At 41.0% G+C, this 12,661-nt stretch overlaps 1 protein-coding gene across 2 annotated transcripts in view; it reads right to left on the bottom strand.

The window, feature by feature from the left end:
• LOC106561024 (calcium-dependent secretion activator 2) overlaps positions 1-12,661 on the bottom strand; it is a 224,236-nt gene that overhangs the window by 173,769 nt on the left and 37,806 nt on the right. For both annotated transcript variants that reach the window (XM_045688110.2, XM_014124578.3), the window contains exon 2: positions 9,442-9,555. In XM_045688110.2, the coding sequence (XP_045544066.1) occupies positions 9,442-9,555 (114 nt within the window). The remainder of the gene's footprint in view (positions 1-9,441; positions 9,556-12,661) is intronic.

Below are 12,661 nucleotides of genomic sequence, written 5' to 3'. Positions count from 1 at the left end.
TGTATTGACAAAGTTACTTTATTGATCAGGCCCAATTAATTACCTGACAGGCAGAGGTCACATTAGAACTGATTATATGTGGCGGGGTCTAGTGCTGGTGCTGCCGACTCCCAGCTACACATTTCCCCTACATATTCATAGAAACAATATTGAGTACATGAAAACAGACTTTCAGACACATCACATAGTGAGCCATGCAAAGACTGAGGCATATATATCCATGGGTTTCTTTCCCATCTACTGCAATTAAAGAGGCTGAGACGCCCGCTTTTCTGATAAGATCTCCATCTCATAATGTACGACAGGCACAACTCACTTCAGACGAAGAAATGAGAAGGAGACATGGAAAGACAGAGAGAGGGATGAGGAATGGAAGGGGTAAAGAAAGGATGGAGAGACTGCAAAAGAGGGACGGGCAGGGAGAAAAAGATAGACAAATCAAATACAAATGTATTTGTCACATGCGCCGAACACAACAGGTGTAGACCTTACCGTGAAATGCTTAGTTACAAGCCCCCAAAAAACAATGCAGTTCAAGAAATAGAGTTAAGAAAATATTTACTACATAAAGTAAAAAATTAAATAAAAAGTAACAATAAAGAGGCTATATAAAGGGCGTACCGGTATCAAGTCAATGTGTGGGGTTAAAGGTTAGTTGAGGTAAAAGGAGTAAAATGGGTGATTCGTCACGAAACTACAACAAAAAAGACCATGATTTTGGGATTTTCCTTACATTTTATTAATATACTGGATAAAAACATAAACACAACATGTAAAGTGTTGGTCCCATGTTTCATGAGCTGAAATAAAACATCCATGAAATGTTCCATAAGCACAAAAATATTATTTCTTTCAAATGTTGTGCACACATTTGTTTACACCCCTGTTAGTGAGCATTTCTTCTTTGCCAAGAGATAATCCATCCACTTGACATGTGTGGCATAACAAGAAGTTGATAAAACAGCATGATCATTACACAGGTGCACCTTGTGCTTGGGACAATAAAAGGCCACTCTAAAATGTGCAGTTTGGTCACACAACACAATGCCATAGATGTCTCAAGTTTTGAGGGAACGTACAATTGGCATTCTGACTGCAGGAATGTTCACCAGTTATTGCCAGAGAATTGAATGTTAATTTCTCTACCATAAGCCGCCTCCAAAGTTGTTTTAAAGAATTTAGTAGTACGTCCAACAGGCCTCACAACCGCAAACCACGTGTAACCACGCCAGCTAAGGGATCGTCTGAGACCAGCCACCCGGACAGCTGATGAAACTGAGGAGTATTTCTGTCTGTAATAAACCCTTTATGTGGGGAAAAACTCATTCTGATTGGCTGGGCCTGGCTCCCCAGTAGGTGAGCCTGGCTCCCAAGTGGGTTGACCTATGCCCTCCAAAGCCCACCCATGGCTGTGCCCCTGCCCAGTCATGTGAAATCCATAGATTAGGGCCTAATGAATTTATTTAAATTGATTGATGGCCTTATATGAACTGTAACTCGTTGAAATTGTTTCATGTTGCATTTATATTTATGTTCAACATAGAAGGATAGTGTACATATATTTTACATTTGTATCTTAAAGCATAATTGAGAAATAAGTTGGAAAATGTAACATTTTGGATTTACTAGGCACATTTTTATGGGTCCATTATGTTTCTTCTGTAGGTGCTACAAAATTGGTGTCAGATTACGTTTTATGTTGATGTTGAGACTGGTGTTTTGTGGGTATTTCTATTTATTAGGGTATCCCCATTAGCTGTTGCCAAGACAGCAGCTAATCTTCCTGAGGTCCAAACGCATTAAGGCACATCCATTACATATAAAAATAAATAAAACAGTACGTCATATAACATTATTACACAACTACAAATCTACAATACAAAGTGTATAATACCACCATACAACAATATTACAATGTACATGTGTGCAGTGCTAGCTCTTGTATGCGTAAAAGAAAGCTAGGAAAAATATAAATAAAAACTCTCGATAAATAGTGTGGTCTACAATTTATCATGAGGTACTCTACTTCAGGCGAGCAAAACCTCGAGACTGCGCATCAGCTGTTATTGACAAATACAGTGCATTCGTAAAGTATTCAGATCTCTTGACTTTTTTCACATTTTGTTACATTACAGCCTTGTTCTAAAATTGATTAAATCGTTTACCCCCCATCAATCTATACACAATACCCGATAATGACAAAGCAAAAACAGGTTTTTAGACATTTTAGCAAATTTATAAAAAATACAAAACTGAAATATCAAATTTACATGAGTATTCAGACTCTTTACTTTGTTGAAGCACCTTTGGCAGCGATTACAGCCTAGAGTCTTCTTGGTTATGACGCTACAAGCTTGACACACCTATATTTGGGGAGTTTCTCCCACTCTTCTCTGCAGATCCTTTCAAGCCCTGTCAGGTTGGACGGGGAGAGCCGCTGCACAGCTATTTTCAGGACTCTCTATGTTTGATCTGGTTGAAGTCCGGGCTCTGGCTGGGCCACTCAAGGACATTCAGAGACTTATCTCGAAGCCATTCCTGCGTTGTCTTAGCTGTGCGATTTGGGTTGCTGTCCTGTTGGAACCTTCACCCCAGTCTGAAGTCCTGAGTGCTGAGGAGCAGGTTTTCATGAAGCATCTTTTTGTACTTTTCTCCGTTCATCTTTCCTTTGATTCCAGTCCCAGCCCCAGCCGCTGAAAAACATCCCCACAGAATGATGCTGCCACCACCATGCTTGGGATGGTGCCAGGTTTCCGCCAGACGTGACGCTTGGCATTCAGGCCAAAGAGTTACATCTTGGTTTCATCAAACCAGAGAATCTTGTTTCTCATAGTCTGAGAGTCTTGAGGTGTCTTTTGGCAAACTCCAAGTAGGCTTTCATGTGTCTTTTACTGAGGAGTGGCTTCCGTCTGGCCACTCTACCATTAAGGCCTGATTGATGGAGTGCTGCAGAGATGGTTGTCCTTCTGGAAGGTTCTCCCATCTCCACAAAGGATCGCAGGTTCTTGGTCACCTCCCTGACCAAGGCCCTTCTCCCCCAATAGCTCAGTTTGGCCGGCCAGCTATAGGAAGAGTCTTGGTGTTTCCAAACTTCTTCCATTTAAGAATGCTTCAATGCTGAAGAAATGTTTTGCTACCTTTCCCCAGATCTGTGCCTTGACACAATCCTGTCTCGAAGCTCTACAGACAATTCCTTCAACCTCATGGCTTGGTTTTTGCTCTGACATGCACTAACTGTGGGACCTTATATAGACAGGTGTGTGCCTTTCCAAATCATATTCAATCAATTGAATTTACCACAGGTGGACTCCATTCATGTTGTAAAAACAACAAGGATAATCAATGGAAACAGGATGCACCTGCGCTCAATTTCAAGTCTCATAGCAAAGGATCTCAATACTTATTTACATAAGGTATCAGTTTTTTTATTTGTAATAAATGTGCAACATTTTCTGAAAAACGGTTTTCGCTTTGTCATTATGGGGTATTGTGTGTAGATTGATTAGGATTTTATTTAATCCATTTTAGAATAAGGCTGTAACATAAATAGTGGAAAAAGTCAAGGGGTCTGAATACTTTCTGAATGCACTGTAGACAGATCACCACTCCTCGTCTTACTGGAGGTAGCTGTTCTGTCTTGCTGATGTACGGAAAACCCAGCTAACTGTATATTATCCATGTTGTCTTTCAGCCACGACTCGGGGAAACATAAGATATTACAGTTTATGTCCCGTTGACAGGATAGTCTCGAACAGAGCTCATCCAGTTTATTCTCCAATGATTCCACGTTCGCCAATAGGACGGATGGTAGAGGCGGGTTACTCACTCGTAGATGAATTCTCACAAGGCACCCACATCTGCACCCCTTGTGTCGGCGTCTCCTTTTCATGCGAATGACAGGGATTTGGGGCTGGTCCGAGAGCAGCAGATAAGCCTTTGAGCTCGACTCGTTAAAGAAAAATCTTTGTCCAGTTTGAGGTGAGTAATCGCTGTTCTGATATCCAGAAGCTCTTTTCGGTTATAAGAGACGGTGGTAGAAACATTATGTACAAAATAAGTTACAGAGAACATGAAAAAACACAAAATAGCACAATTGGTTAGGAGCCTGTAAAACAGCAGGCATCCCCTCCGGCACCATATTGTTCACCACTCATTACGTTAGTTGTCTTCCTTTTACAATCTATACTTTCTCTCGCACTAACGGATATGGACATTTGTTCAGATACGATTATGATCTGAGTATTTTTTGAAGATTATCCATGATCAGGAAAAAACGATTTTTCAGGTGCCAGTGCACATCTTTCAATCAAGTGTGAGGTACTACGTGGTCTAAATAACTCAACTGGCTAGTTTGCCTGTCTGTAAAGAGAAATGCGGGCTGTACATTGATTCTGCTGCTCTGATTGGACAGAGTGAAGCTGTATTTCTCCATCCACTCAATCACTTCTCCTTGCATGTTTCGATCAGATCATTTAGATTGCTGCTGGCTCATGTAAGCCTACTACTTTGATAAATCAAAATGTGAGGACGTTTGCTGAAAGCTATCAATGTGCATTGCATCTAACAAGTGGGGCGAGGGTAGGGAATAAATTGGACCCACTGATGCGCATTCTGACTAAGTGACAGCAAACTTGTCTGCCCGCTGCAAGTTCAGGACACAGTCACACCCCTCTGCGTGCTGCTCCTAATATTATTTTTTTGGTCTATAAATGTGCAGTATTTTGACAACATCTAGCCTAGTTACCATAGGCATATTAAAACACTTCCGTGTTTTCCGATCAAGTGTATCATCTGATCCAATCCAACTATCAATCTACGGAAAAGAATACGAGTATGGCCAGGTCAGGTCAGCACACCCCTAGCAGGGAATATCAATGGATGCTTTTGGTCATAACTCCAAGTGGTCATTTGATGTCCACCTCCTAATCCATGCTAATCTAGGAATGGGTTTAGAGCTCGGATTTTGGAAAGTTGATCCAACTCCCATCCCGTTCTTAACGGTTTCTTTTCGTCAGAAAAAGCTTGGTTCTGGGTTACCTTTATTCAGTATCGCTCTGCCTCTGCGATTTCTCCTATGGATAATACTCCTTTTCCCCTTTCTTGATACATTTACAATTCTTAGCACCCATGCAGTCACTCGTGGAACTCTGCTCAAACTACAGTACTTTTCTAAATGCGCTGTTAATCAGTTACATTTGTTTGAACTGTGATTTGCTTGTCTTCAACCTTACATTCAGTCATTGTCATTAGATTTTTCATCATCTTCGGGTTCAATCTTCTTTCTGCACTCTAGCCACTGAGGCCCTGTGCACTCTTTCAGTTGATTGGCCCTCTAGTGCCTGCATCCGCCGGGTTTTCTTTTCCACAGCAATGTCTCCACTTCAAGGGTTCAGTCAAGCTCTGTATTTCTTTGACTCTGTTTTCTACAAAGGGTTTCCACTGTTTAGTTGTATGCATTTGTATGTATTTGCGTTTTCTCCATCTTCAGATGAGTGGCTATATAGTTACCAAGCCTTGCTCCTATCAAGTCAACTAATAACTCTAGTCTGAGTAAGGTGACTTTCTTCAGTGGAGCTACTCTGGTCTTGGATGCAATCAGAGTCACTGCGCACTCACCATCTTCATCTGTGCCTGGAATGATGTGCAGGAATGCAGATACACAGAATGCGCTTTCACATTCATAACTCTTTGGTCACATTTGAAGTACACTTGTTCTCCAATGCTGCATCGTAATGTCTTGTCATGGTGAGTTCACTCAAACTGGCAACTTCTCACACCACTACCGCCATTGATCAGACAGATCCCCGGGCAGCTGTTTGTCCCACTGGATGCCCCGTTGCCACATCTGTTGGAATCTGACATTTGTGAATGGCGATAGGAATCGAATTGGATCGAAGATCCGTGCTGCAACAAAACTCTTTTAGTATTCTTTCTATACTGTATGAACGCCATCAGGTTGCACGGCTCAAATACAAAGTCGTAATTTTACATTCTCCAGGTCAGTCCTAAAACTTACCAGAACTCTTGCCATTCTCATCGTGTGTAATTTAGCCTTGGCTTGGTTTTAGACATTCTTCTAACCAGAGAAATATAAGCACCTCTCAAACGTTTTCATTAATAGAAATCAATGATTACACATCTCCCTTGTCATCTACGTTTTTTTGTACAGTCAGCTCAGTGCATTCATTTGATCTGTGGTCCGTTTTGTCAACAATAAAAAAATGCAACATTGTCCAACTTTGACTTATGTGAATAGATTTGATTAATTTTGCAGCATAGCCAATCAATCAACATTACATGTAATGGACAGAATAGGATGGATGTGTGCAAAATGCAACAAGATGCATGTAGGCTACAGGTTAAAATGCATAAGGTTGTAACTTGTAAAAGTTGTGGAAGTGGCTGTCTCACTGACCTAGGCCAATTTGGACTGATCACATGACCGACTACAGTGATTGTCAATAATTGGAATGAGAAACCCAAAAATCTATAAATGACATTTATCGGTTTATTCAATTTCATATGCAGATCAAAAACATTAAGAACAACAGATTTATAATTTTCTGTGTTGTTAGGAAGCCGAATATTAATTGAACCAGAACTGATTATCGAAAACACAACATTTCCTTTAGACACTGAAAACAAAGAAGGAAACTGTGTGTTTGATTTCAGATTCAAATAAACGAGGAACAACCCTTTATTTGCTTATTTATTTTTATCTTGTCATTTAATAGGAAATATTCATTTGGCCAGAAAATAAACGGACCCTACTCATGTGACCTGCTCCATAATAAATCAGTCGTATTGACCCCAACAAACATTTTGAGCTCTATATAGGGTTGAAAAGATAAGATTCTAGGCTTCAAAACGATGTATAACATGTGCATCAAGTGTTAGAATTCAGCACAACAGAGCTAATTACACCGGAGATATCCCCGATCAGCTGTTTAAAGAAAATGACCCGAGGTTAAGTTTTTATGCTTTCAGTGCGGAGCTGTATATGTTCTTAAAGTCACAACGTGCTACTGTAGAAGACATTATGTCTGTTATTTGGCATAAATTGTAGCTTGCTTGCTACTCATTTAAAAGTTTGACAAGACAATATGCTAGCTAGCTGGTTAATGTGTTTAAGAAATAGTTTGAGGGCCTCCCGAGTGGCACAGTGGTCTAAGACAATGCATCGCAGTGCTAGCTGTGCCACTAGAGATTCTGGGTTCGAGTCCAGGCTCTGTCGCAGCCGACCACGACCGGGAGACCATGGCGTGGCGCACAATTGGCCCAGCGTCGTCCGGGTTAGGGGAGGGTTTAGCCGGCAGGGATGTCCTTGTCCCATCGCGCACTAGGGACTCCTGTGGCGGGCTGGGCGCAGTGCACACTGACACGGTCGCCAGGTGTACGGTGTTTCCTCCGACACATTGCTGCGGCTGGCTTTCGGGTTAAGTGGGCATTGTGTCAAGAAGCAGTGCGCTTGGCTTGGTTGTGTTTCGGAGGACGCACAGCTCCCCGGCCTTCGCCTCTCCCGAGTCCGTACGGGAGTTGCAGCAATGAGACAAGACTAACTACCAATTTGGATACCACGAAATTGGGGAGAAAAAAGGGGTGAGCTAGCAAGCTAAAACAGCTGATTAGCTAGCCAATGACTTCTTTTGAAAGTTGAATCTTCTTATCATCAGAGGCTTTGAACGTTCAAACAAATTGGGTTAGCTAGAAAACATGTTGTTCTAGTGAATTCTGTTTTAATCCCAAAATAGGCAGTCAATATTTTTCACGAAATGTGCATGTGCTATGCTAATTAGCTAGCGCGACTTATGACTAATTATGATAGAGCACGTCACATATTAGAGCAAGCGGTAAAGCTTCATTAGACTACAAAGCAAGATGAAACATTAGCCTCCCCTAACGTGGCCAAAATGTCACAAATATTCCAACTTCAATTAATTATTTCACAATTATGCTTTAAAATACAAATATACAGTAACTTCAGAAAGTATTCACACCCCTTGACTTTTTGTTGTATTACACCCTGAATTTAAAATGGATTAAATTGAGATTTTGTGACATTGGCCTACACACAATACCCCATAAGTGTTATTATATTTTGACAAAATTAAAAGCTGAAATGTGTCGAGTCAAAAAGTATTTAACCCCTTTGTTATGGCAAGCCTACATTAGGTTCAGGAGTAAAGATTTGCCCCCCTTTTTCCTCCCCAATTTTGTGATATCCAACTACAATCTTGTCTCATCCCCAACGGGCTCGAGGCGAAGGTTGAGTCATGCATTTCCCGAAACACGACCCGCCAAACAGCGCTCCTTCATCCGGAAGCCAGCCGCACAAATGTGTCGGAGGAAACGCCATTCAACTGACGACCGGATATCAGCCTGGCCCACCACAAGGAGTTGCTAGAGCGCGATAAGCCAAGTTAAGCCCCGCCAGCCAAACCCTCCCCTAACCCGGACGACGCTGGGCCAATTGTGTGCCGCCCTATGGGACTCCCAGTCACGGTGATTCTAACATGCATGTACTCAGGTGTCTGAATACCAATGTAAATTAGATATTTCTGTATTTCACTTTTAATGCATTTTCAAAAATGTAAAAAAACATGTTTCAAATTTGTCATTATGGAGTATTGTGTGTAGATGGGTGAGACAAATTCAGGCTGTAACAACAAAATGTGGAATAAGTCAAGAGGTATGAATATTTTCTGAAGGCACTGTATGTCAACAATCCTTCCTCCAAATAATCATTCTATCGATTACATTTTGTGAAAATCCCCAAAATCAAGGTCTTTTGTTGTTGTTCTAGTTTCGTGAGGAATCTCCCAAATACAGTATACAAAAGAGGGGGAAAAAAGAGGAAAGAAAAGGACAAAAAATACAATTCAGGAGAGTGATGGAAAGAGATAGTAGTAGACAAATCAAAAGGAAATGAAAAAGTGAGAGACATAGAGAAAGATGGCGCAAAGGTGTTTGAGAGCACCCTCCTCTTCAGAATCCCCCCCACGCATAAACTGTTAGCATCAGTTGATCGATTTCTAATCTTTTCACCAGACACTTGCAATAACATTAATTACAAAACTGCCCATATGAGTGAAATGACCTCTCACCCTCCTCCATCTCCAGGCAGGCTGTGTGGGAGTGAGGGTGGCCACATAACTGAGATTAAGTGGGAGAGAAAAAGTCTTGTTTATTGAGATTGCACCACTGACACCTGTAGTTTTCTTTGACAAGTTGAATGGATGAGTCGTGCAAAATTGAAAAACACAAGAGGTAAGGCCCTTCTAAAGAACAGCTGCTAGACAGTACAGCTAAAAGGAACAACTGCTTGGCAAACAAGTGTGGTATTTTGGAGAATTGCAACCCTCACTGGGCTCCAGGCAGTAGAGCATACCACAATGGAAGCTAGTCATTTTAGTTGCAAGGGTGAGGTGGGTGAGCTCTTGCCTCATAGTAGCTCCGCACGGCGTTGCAAAAGGCCTCGTCAGCCACCATCTGTGTGTCCCCGTTCAGGAAGGCCTGGAAATTATCCTTTACCGCCTGCAGCTGCTGCTTATTCAGCTGAGAGAGAGAGAGAGAGAGAAACAGTGTTGTTATAAACTGACATAAGCTGTCATTACTGGCTATTATAACACCAAAATGTTGGCCTTATGGTAGAGACTTCAAGAAAGCACAATAGGAGCATATGTTCATTCAGAAAGGAAAATAATAATAAAAAAAAAAATCCTTGTCATTGTCTTCCTTTATTTTCTGTTTGGCACATTCAATCCATTTGTGGAGTAGTACTACTCGGTGACAAAAGACTCCAAGTGCTTGAAATGCTTTTAAATGGAATTTAATTATTATATATTTTCTGCAGTTTCCCTTTTAGTCATGGTAGAGGCTTTGGGTGCTTGACAACCAATTCAATAGTGTTGACGGAATGATGCACCTACTTCGCTATATCATGGCAATAAGTGGAATAAACTATTTCCCAAAAGAAACCATTGCCAGAATAGAACCCCCAAAACAATGTGAGGCAACCATTTCAAAAACACCATCAGTCCTTATCATTCTTATTCAGAGATTCTCTAATGATAACTATTGTTGTCCTAAGGCAATGCTTTTTGCCAACATGTCGTTTTCATAACCAAAAATAATAAAATAGCAGCCTTCTCTTTCTCTGCCATTGCATATGAATGAGGGCAGTCTGTCTTCTTCCCATTGACAGTAGCACTGTGACTGCACTGTGACTGCTACAAAAACATAAATCAAATAAATATTGATGTTTCTTACTGACACAATGTGGACAGCGACTTATCTCCCGCCTCCAGCCCCAGTGTGGGGAGCCTTGTTCCAAATATGGTTTTCCGCAACTTAAGCAACTTGTGTGTTTAGCCTTTCAACTGTGTGGCTACTAGCAAGCTGGAGGAATGCAGATGTACAAGTAGTCATTGTTATTCCTAGTCTTTAAAAAACGGTTTAGCTCCAAGTCTTATCTCCTCATTTTCAATAGGAATGCTCTGACAAAAGTGAGTCAGCTGAAATGAAAGCACTGCAATGAAAAGGGGAAACTTTGTTAGCAACCTGATTGTGATAGCCTCTTCTATTGGGGATGGTCATGTGTGAAAATCAAGACAATGTTTATCCGCCTGGCCTCTTAGCTCTTTGTAAAGCGTGTGTTTTTGTGTGTGTGTGTCCGTGAGAGAGAGAGGAAAAAGAGTGGGTGTGTGCATGCCCGAAAAAGTACTTGCCATAGGTGGCCTCTAGAAAAGTTTGACGCAAAGCACTGCAACTTGAGTCTAACATGGGGTGACGAAGCCCTGGAGCAAGGTGCTCTGACATTGTCTTCATTGGTACCTCACTACCAAACAGCCTCTCTTCATTGAGAAATAAGAGTCTGACAGAACAGGTCAATCCAAGGGATACTGTTCTCTGGACAAAGCCTCTAAGAGAGGTACAGACATAAATTGCGCTGAAACTCAACAGGCAGATTTCACATGACAGAGATCAATCTTCTCTTGATCTCACCTCCATTTCATGGCGGGACAAATTTGTCAGTGGGAAACGTTATTGATGCATCACCTGTCAAAAGGGCGTAACTGTGAAGAGTTACACAAACAAGCATAATAACAGTATAATGTTTAGGAGCCATGATCCGTTATGAACGTTCGTAGCAAGGCTCATAATTCAGCATAATATATTCAATTAATTACACAGGTGGTAGATAAATAGTGTTCCAGATTGCATGACTAGGAGAAGGTTTAACAATGTTTCTATAAAGGTGATTCAATGCCTGTTTGGGAGTGTATTTTCCAGTGGCATGTACAGTCGTGGCCAAAAGTTTTGAGAATGACACAAATATTAATTTTCACAGTCTGCTGCCTCAGTTTGCATGATGGCAATTTGCATATACTCCAGAATGTTATGAAGAGTGATCAGATGAATTGCAATTAATTGCAAAGTCCCTCTTTGTCATGCAAATGAACTGAATCCCCCAAAAACATTTCCACTGCATTTCAGCCCTGCCACAAAAGGACCAGCTGACATCATGTCAGTGATTCTCTCGTTAACCTGTTGGAGCTGGGGGGCAGTATTTTCACAGCCGGATAAAAAACGTACCCAATTTAAACTGGTTACTACTCCTGCCCAGAAATGAGAATATGCATATAATTAGTAGATTTGGATAGAAAACACTCAAAAGTTTCTAAAACTGTTTGAATGGTGTCTGAGTGTAACAGAACTCATATGGCAGGCCAAAACCTGAGAAGATTCCATGCAGGAAGTGCCCTGTCTGACAATTTGTTGTCCTTCTGTTGCATCTCTATCGACATTATAGCATCTGTGCTGTTACGTGACACTTTCTAAGGCTTCCATTGGCTCTCTAAAGCGTTCAGAAAGCGGAATGACGTGTCTCCTGTCTCTGTGTAAAGTACAGCAGCAGAGTTTGTAAGTGGCCTGCCTGGGGACAGTGAGACTGAGATGCGCGTTCATGAGACTTCTCAATTTTTTTCTTTCAGTCTTTGAATGAATACAACGTTGTCCGGTTGGAATATTATCGCTATTTTACGAGAAAAATAGCAAATTGATTGTAAACAGCGTTTGACATGCTTCTAAGTACGGTAATGGAATATTTTGCATTTTTTTGTCACAAAATGCGCTCGCGCGTTACCCTTCGGATAGTGACCTGAACGCACAAACAAAACAGAGGTATTTGGATATAACTATGGATTATTTGGAACCAAAACAACATTTGTTGTTGAAGTAGAAGTCCTGGGAGTGCATTCTGACGAAGAACAGCAAAGGTAATCCAATTTTTCTAATAGTAATTCTGAGTTTAGTGAGCCCCAAACTTGGTGGGTGTCAAATTACCTAGCCTGTGTTGGCCGAGCTATGTACTCAGAATATTGCAAAATGTGCTTTCGCCGAAAAGCTATTTTTAAAATCTGACATAGCGTTTGCATAAAGGAGTTCTGTATCTATAATTCTTAAAATAATTGTTATGTATTTTGTCAACGTTTATCATGAGTAATTTAGTAAATTCACCGGAAGTTTTCGGTGGGTATGCTAGTTCTGAACATCACATGCTAATGTAAAAAGCTGTTTTTGATATATGAACTTGATTGAACAAAATATGCATGTATTGTATAACATAACATCTTAGGAGTGTCATCTGATGAAGATCAAA

Source organism: Salmo salar, chromosome 10 (assembly GCF_965601325.2).
Source record: "Salmo salar chromosome 10, fSalSal1, whole genome shotgun sequence".
Taxonomy (NCBI): Eukaryota; Metazoa; Chordata; class Actinopteri; order Salmoniformes; family Salmonidae; genus Salmo; species Salmo salar.
This window is presented reverse-complemented; position numbering and strand designations above follow the sequence as displayed.